This window comes from Arachis ipaensis, chromosome B6 (assembly GCF_059453495.1).
Source record: "Arachis ipaensis isolate K30076 ecotype BB chromosome B6, ASM5945349v1, whole genome shotgun sequence".
NCBI classification, from domain to species: Eukaryota; Viridiplantae; Streptophyta; class Magnoliopsida; order Fabales; family Fabaceae; genus Arachis; species Arachis ipaensis.
The window spans coordinates 128598454-128616771 of record NC_142441.1 but is presented as its reverse complement, the minus strand read 5'-3'; the positions used below and the strand labels follow the sequence as shown (position 1 = coordinate 128616771).

At 23.9% G+C, this 18318-nt stretch overlaps 1 protein-coding gene across 1 annotated transcript; it reads left to right on the top strand.

The window, feature by feature from the left end:
• Positions 1-6496: 6496 nt before the first annotated feature.
• Positions 6497-9949, top strand: LOC107648378 (protein FLOWERING LOCUS T-like). The gene is made up of 4 exons (XM_088491738.1): positions 6497-6830; positions 7243-7304; positions 8731-8771; positions 9456-9949. Exons 1-4 carry the CDS (start codon positions 6507-6509, stop codon positions 9677-9679), a joined length of 651 nt encoding a protein of 216 aa, XP_088347864.1. The 5' UTR covers positions 6497-6506; the 3' UTR covers positions 9680-9949.
• Positions 9950-18318: the final 8369 nt, after the last annotated feature.

The window sequence follows — 18318 nt, the reverse complement described above, 5'->3', positions numbered from 1 at the left end:
AAGAATAAGTTTAACAACCGTTAGTTCCAATCCTCTCAGCAGAAAATGCATTTAGTGCCAGAACACTTCGAATTGAGCGATCTCTGGGGTTCTGTTCTTCCTCCTGAGTCCTCCTGTCCCTGTTCTAAGCACTTTACACGATCACAATTAAAATTAATCCAAGGAAAACTATAATTAAAAATAAAAATGCATGAAAATCAAACTGAAAAAAAAAACTAAAGGATACTTATGGTTAGGTTGCCTCCCTACAAGCGCTTCTTTATTCCTCTACTTAATATTTATATAGTAAGTATTGCTATAAGGGACCAGACCGTGTGGCAATGGAGGTTCACAAAAGATCTCATTATGATGAGGTGCAACAGTTTATTGATGCAAGATGGATTGCCGCTCCAGAGGCATGCTGGAGGATATTAAACTCATAAGAGAAGAATTAGTTATCATAATATTATATTAGTTAATTTTGATTGCAAGAAATAAAATATCGATAACTTTAAATATTTTAGAATTGATCTAGATTTCTTTATTATAATATAAATAATTTGTTCTATGCTTCTATTATATTTTTATTATTATAATTATTTTTTAAACTATATATATATATATATATATATATATATATACTTCTTTATTGTATATTTTTATAATTTAACATTTTAAAATTTTTTTATAATAGTTTTAATTTTAACAAAATATTATATAAATAAAGTCATGCCAATATTAAAATAATAAAAAATATTTATTTAATAAATTTAAAAAATAAATAATATATTAACACCAAAAAATATATTAAATAAGGAAGGAAAACTATTTGATACATAAAAAATATAAGGATAATATTAAGTAAAAGAAATATAAATATTAAGTAGAGGAATAATAAAAGACTATTTGAATTTATTGTTTTTGTTATTAGTTAGTTATTAATATTTAAAAGTATAAAATAAAATACATTATTAGATTATTAAATTAAATTAATAATTAAATAAGAGCCAAAATAATAAATTCTAATAATCTCTTTCTATTTCTCTATTAAGTACGACATGATTTTAAAAACTGATCGAACTGATAGTTTAAATTTTTAAAAATTATATCTTTTATAAATAAACTAGCGGCTCAACAGGCACGATATGCCTGTTCAGCCGCTTTTCTATTATTTTTTAAAAAAATTAAATTTATTTTTTGCTAATATATTATTTATTTTTTAAATTTATTAAATAAATATTTTTTATTATTTTAATATTGGCATGACTTTATTTATATAATATTTTGTTAAAATTAAAACTATTATAAAAAAATTTTAAAATGTTAAATTATAAAAATATACAATAAAGAAGTATATATATATATATAGTTCAAAAAATAATTATAATAATATTATCCTGATTCAAAAAAATTATATATAAATCAAAATACATATTAGTTATTTACAAAAGTTAATTTTTACTTAAATGTCTCAGATATTTATATTTGTCTTCATATTTTTTAAGTGGTAGGCCAAAATATGAATCTGAAGAGGTCTTCATTTTCTTATAAGTAATGAAAAAAAAAGAAGAAATGAGAATGTTTATTTTTTTTATTTTTAAATATCAAACTATAAGAATAATTAATAAACAAAATAGGAGAATATAAAAATTGTGTACCTGACAAAAATCTTCGTAATTCATCATATATATCCTTATTAATAATTTTTTGAGTCTTGAAAAACTGTCAGATTTATTGATTATAAAAATAACTATATAAACGCTTCAAGATTATTCAATTAAATTGATTCCTTAATATAGTAGGGACAAATTCAATTAATTCAATTAATTATAGATTTGATAAAATAATTTAAAAATAAAAAATTTATTTAAAAATAAATATAAAAATTTTATAAGTTATTTTATTTTTTAATTTTATATTCATAATTTTAATAGATAAAAAATATTTTATTTTTTAAATTTTATATTCAATTTATTAAATTATCTTTAATTTAAATTTTTTTTAAATTATTAATGTATACTTTTATTATATCTTCTTATTGTATCACACACTATTATTTTCTCTTACTATTACTTCTATCGTACACTATTATTGCCTTATTCTCTTTTCTCATTTTCTTCTTCTCCTCACACCTTCTCTTTATCCAATCGTAATTAATTATCACAAAGTACTATTATCGCAACTTTCAATCTTGTCTATCACTTTGATCTATAATCATTTATTATGTTAACTTTTATGAGTCGTTGAAGTGTTGTTAAAGAATTGGTTTTTGTGTCTTCTGAATATCTAAATGTATGAAAACAGTAGTTTTTTCTTGATGTGAATTTTAAGTTGTCTTATTATTCTATTAAAAAAATATACCAAATAAAACATTCAAAATTTTTGCTCAAATTATCAAAATTTGATGTCAGTAATCCTTAAAAATAATATTAAATACATTATTTTAACTAATATAACAAAAATAGTATATTATTGTAAGTTTTTAACTAATAATTATAAAATTAAGTTGCAATTTAATATAGACCCTTAGAATAAAAGACTGTCATTACTTCTTACATTTGACTACTATTATATAAGTTGTATGTTTGTTTTATTCTTAATCATCACTTGATATAACTCATATTTAATAGGTTAAAAAATTCTTTCTTTCTCTCTCTTATATTCTTAACTTCTTCTATAATAAATTTTTTACATTATCTAATACATAAAATGTCACATCCTTACATTTATCTTAAAAGTTAAAAGTTAAAAGTAAATTATATTAGTATTTTTAATAAAATTAAAATAAAAAGATAAAAAGCTACTGAAAAGAATAATATTAAATTTGAGTTTTGCTATGTGTACACCAAAGTCCGCCACCCGTATAAAATACATGCTAGAATACAAATACACATTGAAAATAAATTAAACTACACATGTATTTATTATACACAAATACATTGGTGGCTGATTTTGGTGTACAAATAGTATTTTTGATTAAATTTTATGTTCTTTTGTACCAGAATATTACAATTTATTAGATTATTATATTATCTTTGTACTACAGAACAAAAAATAAAATTCTATATCTTCTTATTGTTACTTATTTTACTTTATTTTTATTACAGTTTATTGTATTATTATATTATTTTTGTATTATATAACAAAAAGTGAAATTCTATATCTTCTTGTTGTTATTTATTTTAGTTTATTTTGGCTATCTAAATTAGCCTGTATAATATTGTAAAGGTTGAAACTATTTTTAACAGAAAATTTAGATATTTATTGTGTTATCAGGTTATTTAAAAAAACTAACTCATAGATATTATTATCCTACCATATCTTTAATGTTATATGTCAATCTAATATTTAATAAAAAAAAATATTAACCGACATAGAACTGATTAAAAATTTAAAAAATAATTAGCAAAATATCCTTGAGAGTTTTTTCACTTTACTATTGATACATACATTTTCTTTTCCATCTTTTATATGCCAATCAAATAATCAATACTATATACCAAACAAATAATATTTAATTAATTAATTTTTTTGAAATATAAATTATTTATTTTAATTGAATTATAAACAAATTTGCATATACTTAAATGTCAGAACTCTACATCGTTAATAGTTTAGGAAATAAACATATCAATATTTTAACAAATCATTGGTAGTTACAATTTTTTTTGCGTCTTTTTATGTCAATCAAATAAGAATTTAATTTTGATATTCTATTAGTGTAAAATAGTTTTACACGTACATCTAATCACCATCAAAATTAAACTCATCAAATAATCAGGACTATATGCCAAACAAATAATATTGTGGAATAAAAAATTAGTAAATTTTTTGTTGTATAATTGATTTAATTTAATTTAAAAATAAATATTTATGTACTCAAATTTTAATTACAATACTTTATATAATCAATAATTTAGAAAATTAAAAAAATAACATCATTAAATACAAAACAGTTTAAAAAAATGAGATTTAAAAGGTAAATATTGATGCACTTAAAATTTAAAAAAATATTCTACATAATTAATACTTTAAAAAATTTAAAAAATAATTTTATCTTGTACAAAATCGTTTAAAAAAATAAAAAAAATTAACAAAATAATTTATAAGAGTTCTTCGGTTCATTATTGATAGGTATATGCATATAAAAAAAATTAAAAAACAAATATCAGATAAAAAAATAATTTTTTTAAAATTAAATTGATGAAAGAAAACTTTAGATGTGAAAGATAGATTAAAAATATATAAGAATTAATACAGTTTGGTAAGTAAAATGAAGAGAAAGGAAAATGAAGGTGAAAGTTATGCGTGAAATTAATAACTATAGTAAAACGGTATAAAATTTGCAATTGTAGTGAATGGAAGCGAGGAAAAGATGGAGGCGATACAATCACGATATTTAAGGAAGGAGAATGATGGCAACAGTAATAATACAGAAAAGTGCACCTAATGGTGAGAGGAGAAGCACTAAAAATTGAATAATGAGATTAACTATTGGTATAAAGTACTCACATAAAGAATATACCCAAAATAAAATGATAAGATCGATAAAAAAAATTATTTATCACTCCTAATTATTTTTTTTCTCCTTTCATACATGGCGTCTAAAATCAACATTTAGCATAGTTACTATCTAGTTCAGAAAATCACAAAAACTTATCCAAATAATTGTTACATGCAGAGAAGCACATTCAGAATTGGAAAGAGAAATAAGAAAAATTGAAAACGGATAAAATTAATAAACGAATAAATTATTGGAATAAAGAATTAAAAAAGAGGTTAATTCGTATCGACATTATATATTGTTATAGATTTTTATTTGCCTGTTTTAATTGTAGTCAATCGGGCTACTTTTATGTTTGTGGTACCTCCACTTGTGTTTGGCATTGGAGTTGGAATTGAAGTTGTATCAATTAATATGACAACTTGTTTTCTTGTCGAATCATCTCCGAATAAGTTGCACGTCTTCTAGTCAGGTGTTGCTATCTTTGTTCTTCGGTCATTTTCTGTCTTCTTCGCCTAGCAGATTCTGTCCAAGTGGTCGACGTTGACGTGATTGTTGATTTCGTGATAGCAAGATGCAGAGAAGAAAAACGTTTGCGAGACCAAAATTGAAAGTGAAAGAGTAATTTAATTTTGTTGGGAGTTAAGTACGACTGAAGGTGGATCAGTTTTTTATTGAAAGTGGGTCAGTTTTTAAATTGAGTACGTAGTGGTAGCAGTTTTTTATTGGAAGTAAATCAGTTTTAAAACATGTGGTGGGGTTGAAAGTGAATTAGTTTGATAAATTATTTTTTTGATAAAAAAAAATAGAGGACGTAGTAACAGTTTGTTATATTGAATTCAGTGTTTAACAAACTTAAAAAAATAGGGGTAAAATAGAGAGAAAAAATTGGATACTAAATTTTTCTATCCCATTATATATTGGTATAATCCATTATATATTGGTATAGATTTGATTAAGGAGTACTCTTCTATATGTAATTTTTTTTAAATATAAACAATAGACATCAGAAAAATATATAAACCGTGTATTATAATTTAATAAATTGGTATAGATTTAATTAAGAGTACACGTTTATATGTAATTTTTTTTAAGATAAACAATAGACATCAGAAGTATTTAAACCGTGTATTGTAATTTAATTAATTTTGTTATAGAATATCAACAAATTATGTTATTATTTGAAATAAAATGAATTAGTTTTAAATTTTGTCATAGGTAAAAATAATTTAAAAAAAAATAAAAAATTAAATACGTAGTAACAGTTTTTTTATATTAAAAGTGAAGTGGGTAAAACATTTTCTTGAAAAAAAAGAAGAAAGAGGGTAAAATGGGAAGAAAGAATTGGATACCAAACTCCTATATCCCCATTATATATTGGTATAGATAGATATCAACAAATTATGTTATTATTTGAAATAAAATGAATTAGTTTTAAATTTTGTCATAGGTAAAAATAATTTAAAAAAAAATAAAAAAATTAAATACGTAGTAACAGTTTTTTTTATATTAAAAGTGAAGTGGGTAAAACATTTTCTTGAAAAAAAAAGAAGAGGGTAAAATGGGAAGAAAGAATTGGATACCAAACTCCTATATCCCCATTATATATTGGTATAGATATATTATTTTATTATATCTTATTAGTTGAATCTTTGAACCAAATCACTTCTAATACTATAGGTTCGATAAATAACCGATTCGGTTTTCAAATCGTTGTTATCGAGTACCTAATTGATGTGGAGAAAAGTAAACAGTAGTATATAGTACATCGAAAATTCTTATTCCAATATGAAACAATGCTCCGAAAGCTAATACGAATAAAGCTAAATCTTTAAAAACATCTAACAACAAACTAAAAGCTAATTATAATGCTAAATCTCAAATAGATAGTCTTACTATTACCAAAGAATCCATGTTAATGGCAACAACACTAAAGGTGAAGTTGTAGCTTTATTTTAAGGGACAGAAGCAAATAAAAAGTAGATGCGTGCCAAGGGAGAAACATCTATATATAGAGGCATATATGCATTCACAATTGCATAGAACTACCAAAGAAAGGTATAGAAGCTACTTACTCATATTTTTGTTTACATTAATAATTAGCGTCATTGCAAATAAGAAACAAAATCAAAACACAAGAATGGCATCATCAAGGGATTACGGGGACCCTCTTCTTGTTGGTGGTATAATTGGGGATGTTCTGAACCCTTTTACTAGCTCAGTTTCTCTTAAGGTTCTCATTAACAACAGAGAGATTAACAATGGCTGTGAACTGAGGCCCTCTCATGTTGTTAACCGCCCTAGGATTACTATTGGTGGTGAAGACCTCAGGACCTTCTACACACTGGTAATTAGTATATTCATTCATGGTTTTTAAGAATATTCTAGGGGATGTTTGATTCCAAATCATTTTGATCTAAATTGAAAATCCATCAAAATCACATACCGTCATTTGGATTTGAATTGTATCTCACTTCTAACAATTTACACGGATGGGATCTGAATTAAATTATTTATACTGTATCACTTGCATAACAGTTTGTAAATTTGAAATAGATTTTTATTCAGTTATTTATTTTATCAATTGAAGTTATTTTTTAGTTCTCAAAACTTGAAAAATTTCTTTTAAATCAATGAAACTCAAACTATAAAACAAGAGATTGAATTGTATTAAATATAGTATAATTGGTCTATAACGCTAATTAGGGTAGGTTGCATGCTATATGAAACCGACTTATATGTACTTTGGATATTATTAGGTTATGGTGGATGCTGATGCACCTAGCCCTAGTAACCCTTTCTTGAGGGAATACTTGCACTGGTGAGTTCTCTGGCTCTTTTTAAAATTGTTACTCTTAATTTTTTAACTACCTTAAATGAAAGGCAAGAATGAACAAATACATGTGTGAGTTCTATATTTTACGCCATAAAACTTCGGTATAAGTTTATATTATACGTAAATTATCTTTGTTAAACACAAGCCGTTATATGCACGCGAATAATTATATATTAAACAGAAATTGGGACAATGGACCTAGAAATTGTTCTTCTTTTTTATCTTGATCTTGAAAGAAGCGTTATTAGAGTTGTTGGGCTGTTATTGGGCTTAGGAATGGTCCATTATGCCACTCACTCACTCACTCACTGCTCACTGAAATAGAGGTTTACTTTTACTCAACCTTGGAAAACACACACAGTTGCAATTTTCCGTGTTCATCCCTCTTTGAAACCCTAAGTTTCTCTCACATGGCATCCTTAGCACAGATCTGATGCATGGATGCCTCAGATAATCAAGCGATTATCTTCACTAATTCCTCCCAAATCCAAAACCCTAAAACCTCACCAAATGTTTCCCAGTTCTGATCTGAAAAAAATTACTATTCATGGCAACAACAACTCGCCATCACAAAAGCTTGAAGATCATCTCCAGGATTATGCTCTCATGACCTGATCTCTCTCTTCCATGGATTCTGCAATTTTTTCTTCCAGAATCACTTTTCTCTCTTTATTAACCCTTCGAACCCTAACCTTCAAACTCTCACAGTTCTAGAATATGGTACATTCTTACAACTTCGTTGCATTTATTAAAGTATTTAGTTTAATTTTTTTTTATTTTAATAAATGCATAATAAATAAATTAACCATTTATTTTTTTAAAATTATTTTCTATTCGCATACAGCGCATATAGGTTCATGTAGCCTACGTGCAAAAATTAAATTACATTTGGTAAGTTAAACTCGCAATATCATTTAAGTTTAGAAAAAAATATATTTGTTTTCTAAATAATACACACTCTTCTCTACAAAAGCAATTCTCTGCTGTTTTCCTCTTAAAATCAAAATAAGTTCATCTTTAAGGGATTTATAAAGATTTTCTTTATCAGAGTATATATATATATATATGATTTGTATTAATAAAGTTTTATGTAAATATATCTTAATTTCTTTTTCTAATTTTAAATAGTCAAAAGAGTTGTTATCTGAGCATCTCATTTGAGAGGCAACAGTTTTCTAAACACTGTAGTGTACTGTTTAAAGATGAAAAACTTTTTTACTTATTAATAATAATATTTTATGTGAATTAATTAATTCATTTTATATTTTTGATATTTGTTAAATTCTTTATTAAATAACTAAATATTTTTAGCTTTTGAAGGCCCATTATAAGATTGACCACATTTGCTAAATTTTCTCGACAAACATATATACTAATGTTTTATCATTGCTCTCTTGGTACGGACACTTAGGATGGTGACAGATATTCCGGCTACCACAAACACCACCTTCGGTAAGTACGGACACTCTATTTCTGCGTTCTCATGTAGTGATGGGTTGTATAAAGAATAGTGATGGGTTGTATAAAGTATAAACACAAATTTTACAGACTTTTATTATTTATGGATGTTTTAAATATGCAGAATATATACTTTTTGGAAATTATCTTTAAAAACACAAATACTATGAATACCATGAAGTAGCAAAAATGGAAAATTTCTATTTTAATGTCTTGTCTTCATTTGATCTTGTATTTATTAGAAAAATTTTTGTCTTTGAGAAAGAGTACTTTTATAATCTCTATATAATCATGTTAAATAGTATTTTTATATTCATTGTTTCTATATATATGTGTTTTAAACCCTTGACCTTATATTTGGTTTTATGTCAGGATAATAGAAACCCACAGGAGGTAATGAAGAAAGAAATACAAAATTGTGTTTTTGCAATGCACTCAGTTATAGTAGTCATAACATAAAATGAGAATTGTTTAAATGAATAAAGTGTGGGTATATATTGGAGATTTGTGTAATTTTGCCCACAACCAACATCTTTTATCTTTCTATCTTCTTATCTTTGTTTTCATGAGACATAAACCAAATATAGCTTACTAGAGATCTTGGCAATAAGTAAGTGTTAGATTATATTAGTTTCATTCTTATAGTTGTGTGTAACTAATTTTGTTTTCATGATGTAGGGAAAGAGGTTATGTTTTATGAAAGCCCACAACCAAATGCAGGGATTCACCGATTTATAGTTGTATTATTCAAGCAACTGGGAAGAGACACTGTTTTTCCCCCTGAATGGCGTCACAATTTCAATACCAGAGATTTTGCTTGCAATAATAGCTTGGCTCCTGTTGCCGCAGTTTATTTCAACTGTCAAAGGGAGCGTGGTTGTGGTGGAAGAAGAATGGAATAAAATGAAGATCAGGTCATGAAGATCGTATCATCAACGTCTGGGAACACCTTCACTAAAAATGAATATTAATAATTAAATAACTGAGTGTTCTCTTTATCTGTACTTTATATTTCGTGCTTGGTTAATAATAATCAGCTAATTTAAAAGGGGAGGTTACTTAGCTTCTTCTTTTAAGATTAGGGCTTCCTTGTTGTTAACAAATTTGAATAAATTTTATGTAATGCAAGTTTAAGGTTTTTAATATCAATATTTAAGTTTTATTAATTAAAATGATGAGAACACTCTTATAATTATATCTGGATTTTTTGTTTTTATATTTGATTATTACTTATTAGTATACTTATAATTATATATGTTCTCATATGTACTCTTGTATTTATATTATTATTTGAAAATATACACTAATTTTTTAAAAAGTATGACTAAAAAGAAGAGAAGGATGTGAACAAGGATTCCAGATAGGAAAAATTAGGTAGATGATGTGAGTGTTTAAAACAGTGTACAAATAAATTTTTATTATATATTTAAAAAAATGATGTAATTTAAAATTATATATTATTTTATATAATTATATCATATATAAATAAAATAATTAATTATTTTTATAAAATATATATTAAAATATAGAATTTATATTAAAAATATATGAAATAATAATATAAAAATTTATAAATACATAATTATTAACTTAGTCATTGATTTTATAAATTATTTTTTTATATTTTATATATGAAATATGATAACATTTGAATTTGAAAATCTATCAAAACAGCGGACAGTCATTTGGATTTAAATTTGAATTTGAAAATCTATCAAAACAGCGGACAGTCATTTGGATTTAAATTGTATTCCACTTGAAAAAGTATACCGAATCAAGAGGTGATCAGTCAAGAAGTAAACAACTTAATTAATTTATAATTATATTTAGTTAATTTTATTTGTTTTTAATTTATAATATTTGATATTAATTGCTTCTCACTCCAAATTAAAATTCTGAATGATACGTTGGAGAAATAAGGACGGGGATCACGAAACTTCTAACAATCCCAATTCTTAGTATATAAAAAAATTTATATAATATATAAAAGAACGTCCATTTAATATGAAAAAGAAACATTCTAATACTTGATAGAAGAAACATCTTAATGCTTAGCATAAGCACCATCCAATTGTGGATTTACCCAAAGATATTTAACTGATTTTTGGCTAGTTCCCTTTTAGTTCCTAACATGGTTGATCTCACTTTTACAAGTTATATGAATTAGATCTAATTAAATCAAATTAAATATCGAAATTTAGTACATTTATAATTATATATGTACTCTTATATGTACTATTGTAATTATATATATATTCTTGTAATTATGTATAAACTTTTTGACAAATATATACTTTTGTAATTATATATATACACATTTTATTTATTTATACTATTCTCATTTATGTTATGTCTGTTATAACCAAGTTCTACAGAAAAGCACAAAATTTTGTGTTTCTTGTTGTATTATGTTTTGTGTCCATGTAACCGGTTTCTATTAACCACACATAACATCTATAAAAGGATTTAAAACACAAATGTAAAGACAATGAATATAAAAATACTATTTAACAACATGATTTTATAGAGATTATAGAAGTTCTGTTTCTCAAGACAACACATTGAATAGAAATTTTTCACTTTTGTTGGTTCATAGTATTTGTATTTTAAAGATAATTTCCAAACACTATATATCCTACATATTTAAAACATTTGTAAAAAAATAATATATATACTCTTATAGTTATGTATAAACTTTTTTTTAATTATATACTCGTATAATTATGACAAAAAAAAGTATAAACTTTTTAAAAAATCCACAATATGACAGAAAAAAATTAGGATGTGAAGAAAGGTTTCAAAAGAAAATTAAGTAGTACAAATAATTTCTCCTGTTATATATTTGAAAAAAATATAATTTTTAACTATATATTATTTTAGACAAAATTACTTTTTTTAAAAAATATATATTAAAAATATATAAAATAATAATATAAAAATATATAAATACATAATTACTAATTTTTATGCACATATAATTTTTTTGTATTTTATATATGAAATATGATAAATATTTATGGTTTAATTATTCTATTGGTTCTTATAGTTTTATTAAATTTATAATTAACTCTTTATATTTTTTTCCTTTAATTGTGTTTCTACACTACTTTTAATTTTATAATTAGGTCTTTATTAGTGTAAAAAATGTTAAAATTAACTGAATATTTCTTCGTAAATTAAAGGTATTTATAATTAAAAATGTAATTAAATTTTTAACTGCATGTATTTGGAGAGAAATATTCAGTTAATTTTAATATTTTTGACATGAAAATAATCTAATTACAAAATTAAAAGGAGTATAGCAAAGACCCAATTAAAAAGCAAAAAAAAATATAAAAATCTAATTAAAAATTTGATGAAACTATTGAGATTAATAGAGTAATTAAACCAATATTTATTCATTCAAAAAATTAGAATCCAGAACTATTTGTTTAAAATAAAAAAATACTTGTTATATTGAACAATTTCATATTTACTATTAATATATAGATTGAATAAAAATAAGAGTAATGATGAAGAAATGTAGTCAATAAGGATATTTAAAATATATCATGATAAAATAATATATTTATTAGATAATCTAAGATTTCTTAAAAAAAAAAAGTAAAAAAGTATTATAAAACTTTTAACTATTCAAAATAAGATTTCCTCTCTCTCTCTCTCTCATCCACATTCTTTCCCATCCTTTTTTTATTTTTAGTTTTCATTTTATTTTCATTTTACACTTTTTCTTCTCTTACTTCTTTGCCTTTCTTCCTCTGTCTCTTATTAGAATAAATTATGTTATTTTATTCTTAATATTTATAAGAAATTTTAAATATACTTTTTAATACTTAATTTATATTAATTTTATCTCTTAATTAACATATGAGATAAATTTTATAAAATAATTATTAACTATATACTCAAATTTTTAGCCATTTAGACATTTCTTTCTATATTATGAAAGCACTCGCTCTAAGTATTTTTTTTTTTAAAATAGTAATTATTTTTAAAGTTTATCCATTAATATAATTAAAATCTTATGTTTGCATCTTAAATTTTGATCGACTAATAGTGAAATACAATTAAAGTAATGCTAATTTTAATATATTAATACAAAATTTAGCATATTTGTTTTTCTAGTAATTTAGTCATTGGTTACATTTATGAATGATAGTTATATCTACAATTGAAGACATACAAAATTAGAAAAATTAATAGCATATATATAATCTTTTAATTATAGAGAAAGTTTCCTTTGGATAAGGAATAATAAATGGAAGAGAAATAACTCAAATAAGTGGAATTAAGAAAATAATGAGAATTTAAAATTTATAAAAAAAGATTTGTTCAAAAATAATTTGACTAACTTATTAAAACTTTAAGACCAAGTGGGTTTATTTTTGTAGAAATAATTATTTTAGCATTCAAAAGATTTTAATTTTAATAAAATAATATCCAAAAAATATTAGTACTTTTATGATAATAGAGGAGGGTAATTTTTTTTATGAAAAATTTAACAGTTAACTAAATAAATTAATCATTAACTTAACTTTTAAATCATTTTGTCAAACTAAATATATTTTTTGAGAATCATTTTGTCATCAATATATTTTAGGTATTATTTTATCAAAATTTAAATTTTTTGAGTATCAATATAATTATTTACTTTAATTTGACTTTATATAAATGAGCGTATATTAGATAATATATGGTTTACACTATTATCTAACGAATAGAAATATTAATTTGGCTTATAATTATATTTTTTAAAACTTAATTTTAGATATATGTTTTTTTATGGCCAAATTAATTACGTTGGAAGATCATTTTAATCGGATTTTTTAAATAAATAATTTAAATATTTTATTTACGAATATAAATATTTTAAATACAATTTATATTTTGTCTTATTATTTATCTCATTTATAGTATAAACAAATTGATTATGTATGGATAAACACATATTTTTAACTAATAAAACGGATGCATCAATGACATGTAGGAGATGAAGAACTCCTTATGTCTCGTTTATAGTGTAAGAGTAAATGAAATACATGCATAATCAATTTATTTATACTGTAAATAAAATATATTTAAAATTAATTTATTTACATTGGAAACAAGATACAATACGACAAATTCCAAATAGCTATAAAAAGATTTATAAGTATTGGCATTTATTACAAACATATTACTGTTTCTTTTCTATTTTTCTTCTTTGTTCTTTCAATAAGTTTTGTAAAAATGTCCAATGGTAATTAAATATATTTTTGAGTATATATCCCAATTATTACATGAAAAATAATGATGATGTGGTTGTATTTAAATGTGATAGTCCTATCTTTTTGTGCACTTGTCATTTAAGTTTTCTATCTGAGCTAAAAACCTAATATTGATGACTATGGATGTTAATCGGACAAAAGAAGTTGGATGAGTGGGGTATATGTTGTTAGCAACAATGAAAAATAGAGTATTTTCAGTTTCGTATTTTTTTGGTTCGATAGCAATGAGCATGTATGCCTAATGTTCGATGTTCACAAGAAAATTATGGCCCAACAAGTGATGAAGCTGTAAAAGTTGGTGACGAAGATGGTGGTGGTTGTGTGCATGTGAACTTTGTCCAAGATGACCCGTCTTGCATCACTCTCCTACACTGTGCTAGTAGAAATAGTGATCCGGTATTCGAGTTAAAGGCTCATATTTTATTATTATTAAGTTTAGAAGTTGTTGTGATACCTGAGCTGTCAGAGTGGCGCAGCCGGAAGCGTGACATTCTGATAGTAAGGGTGTTACATTAGTTCAATAAAACACATGGACGTGGACATTAAGGAGTCGGATGAAGAATACATTGACGACAGCAATAAAAGTAGTTCTACTAAGGATAAGGAAGAGTTTGTACTTGAAACCCTGGTAGGTGGAATAATTTAGTATCTTCTATCTGTCCTATAACTAGTTTCGGAGTTGTTAGCTGTAGCTAGCTACTATCACATGCTGAATCTTAATGCGATACATGAGCATACTCCATTTTTTAATATGAGTGAGATGCTTACAATATAGACAGCGATGTAAAATTTTGTATCGATTATAAATTTAAAAACGGAGAGATTATCATCCTAGTTATGAAGAATTACAGCATTTAGAGGAATGATGAGTATAGAATTATGGAGTCTGATTGAGCAAAATAGCATATGCATTGCATGTAATCTGTCGCATAATGTCTTTAGAATTTTTGTGTTACACTTCGACAGATTCATAGATATTAGTAAGCCACTATTTCGTAATCAAGTAATTATATTCTTGTTTATTATAATTATTTTGGAAAGAACGTATAACAATCTTATTTTAATTTGATAAGGAAGAGTGTAAATTTAGAGGGCCACACACTTGTCTCACCTCCACCATGTCTCAGGATTATGGATAGTTTGAAATCATTGTCCTTTCTTGCATTTGTATTTGCCATCAAATCCGAATATCTTACATATCTAAGAGAAAGGTCTAATAAGAGAGAGATAGAAAATGAAAAACATTTGAAAATTATATTTGTGCATATCTCGTTTACGGTGTAAACGAATTGATTATGCACATATCTCATTTATATATTTACTGTTACACAACATGTGTATCTGTGATACGTTCATTAATGTCTGTATTTTATCTCATTTACAGTATAAATGAGATATGTGCATAATCAATTTTTTTACATGATAAAATAATAAGACGTAAAACATAAATTGACCATAAATTATTTATATCCGTAAATAAAATATTTAAATTATTTATTTAAAAAATTCTATTTTAATAATAATACCTTATAATACTTATGAAAATTTTATATTTGACGGTTTAGACATGTCCATCTTTTTGAAGATTCATCACAGGAAAGTAGATTTAGGGTGTAGTAAGTAATAAAAACCGCTCAAAATTAAAGATCTTTGAAGCTAAATAGCAGGGCTATGGGGTAGAGCCTAATAAGCATCAAAACAGCTGAAACCTGTGGAAATAGGTAGTTAGAGACCCTTTAAACGCAATATCTGCTACAAAAGTAAGAATGGCTTCACTCCAACAAAAGGAATTGCTGAGCCACCTTTAGAAACTCGGTCATGAACATCAACATGGGAACACATCACATAGACATACAATTTCTCATGCTTCAGACTTCAGTCTTTACCCCTGCTTCTATTCAAACCACCCCCCCCCCCCTTTCTTCTCTCTTCTGACAATAAAAGATACTACACCACAATACAGAAGCAGAGTCATCATAAGAGGAGGGACAAATTGTGTTAGGATCAAGAGTTAAGAATCTATGACAAAGGAAATTAGTTAATAAAATATTATATATGTTATTGTATATATTTTTTAGGGTTCGTTGTATTTGTTGCAATTGCAAGTTTTGTAAATTATTTTAATTTTGATATGGCATAAAAATATTTTATATAATTATTTAATCACATTTATTCTTTAAAATAATTTTTTACGCAATTAATATAAAAAATATATTTTTTCTAACACGTGGTGTTATGTAATTGAATTTACGTGACAATACATTAAAATTAAATTTTTTATAAATAATGTTAGAAAAAAGTGTTATATATATATATATATATTATATAAATTAACTAGTAAATCAGTTATTATATATTTATGTATATTTATATATATTGTTTTATATAATTTTAATTTAATATATATTTTATATTATAATATATTTTATATACAAAAAACTATTTTTTTATATATAACATAATTTACTTTAAAAAACATAGAATTAAGAAAAGAAAATGACACTTTCTTTTTGATAATTAAGATGTTTAAATAATACTTATTTTTTTATTTATTTATAAAATATACAATCCCTCAATTGATTATATACAATTTACACCGTCTAATATATATATATATATATGAACAAATCTTAAAATAGTCTATAAAAAAGAGTAATTTAATAATTACAGTTTAAGTTCATAATTTTTAGATCACAGTATCACACAGAATTAGATTCGGCATGTAGTTCAGTCACAAATTATAGAATTCATTTAGGTACATTTAAAATGTTCCAATTAAAAATTGAAACATCAATGTTATAATAAATTCAAAGAATATATTTTTTCCTCTAAATAGATCTGATGATTGATATTTAATAGACTATGCTAATATAGTACTTACTTTCAAAAAATAAAAAAGAGAATTATAGTACTTGAAACTTCATCATCACCATGGACTTTAGGGTTATAGGTAAATTTATATTTAAAAATATGAAATTGCAAAAATGCATGAAAAATGATACAGAAAATCTTGTTTGAGTTGTTCTTAGAGTCCCATTTGAAATTACTAGAATAGTAGAATGTACACTTTTTTGTCTTAACTTGTCTCTTATTTATAGAATTATATGAAGAGTTTGATAAATGGTTATATAATATAAAAAAAATTAATATAATGCACACAATATTTGATTTCAACAAAATAATTAATTATATAAATTTAAATTGAATTCGAATAGTTATATAAATTTAATAATTTTCTATTAAAATTTTAAAATATTATGTTACTTGAATAATATTTACGTATAAATTATCACTTGCAAGCAATATTTTCACTGTATAAAAATAATATAAATCTTCCTATTATAATTATTATTTCTAAGTAATGTTTTGAATCTATATTAATAATTAATAGTAATAATAACATATAAAAATGTATTATGTACAATACAGTGTAGAGACTTGTCAATTCAAATATGGTGTAATTGGATATATAACTTTTTTTATTATGATAGTTTCTTCATCTTCAAAATAAATAAATTAATATATTCATTAAATTATACAATACAAATCAACTTAGAACATTGAAAGTTCCAAATCTTTGTGCGTTGCGCAACTTTACGTTTAATTAATTTTTAAGGTAGCTATAAATATTTTTATTTTTTGATTAGCTTTTGTCAGAAAAAAAACAATTGTCTTTTCTAGAGGGAATGGAAACTTTGGTAAGGAAAATTTAGGGACATATCTAAAATGTTGCAGTTAATGTATACCATTGATTTTTTGTGGATGGAGAATCTAATAGTTTATTGAAAAAGGGATATTGTAATGATGTCTAACAAATGAGAAAACGTTTGAATTCGGGGGTACATATAAAGGTGATTTTTAAATTCAAAATTCAAAATAAAAAGACATCCCAGACATACCATGTGTCTATGCAGACTAAAGAAATAGATAAATATACAATACAATACAAAGAAAGACAATAAAGAATTGAATAAGCCAATACTATAAAAAATAGAGTTAAATAGTAATGATGACATGGATGATGGATACCTTTAAATTTTCAATAAGAACGATATGCATAAGAAAAATTAAATAAAACAAATATTTTTGCGTGTTTCATATTCTTTAACATTTTACAAAAGTAAAAATACAAGAATATAATATATTTAAATTAAACTAAACATAGGTATATATAGGTTGCATAGAAATAAAAAATGATTAATTTAAAGAAAAATTTAGCAATAACACAATTGTATTTCTATTAACATCCTTAATTTTTTTTCTTTTTTGTAGAT

Coding starts and splice junctions, on each gene's coding strand:
- LOC107648378 (XM_088491738.1), top strand. CDS start 6,507: ATGCATTCACAATTGCATAGAACTACCAAAGAAAGGTATAGAAGCTAC. Junction 7,305..8,730: donor TTGAGGGAATACTTGCACTG/GTGAGTTCTCTG, acceptor ACGGACACTTAG/GATGGTGACAGATATTCCGG. Junction 8,772..9,455: donor TACCACAAACACCACCTTCG/GTAAGTACGGAC, acceptor TTCATGATGTAG/GGAAAGAGGTTATGTTTTAT.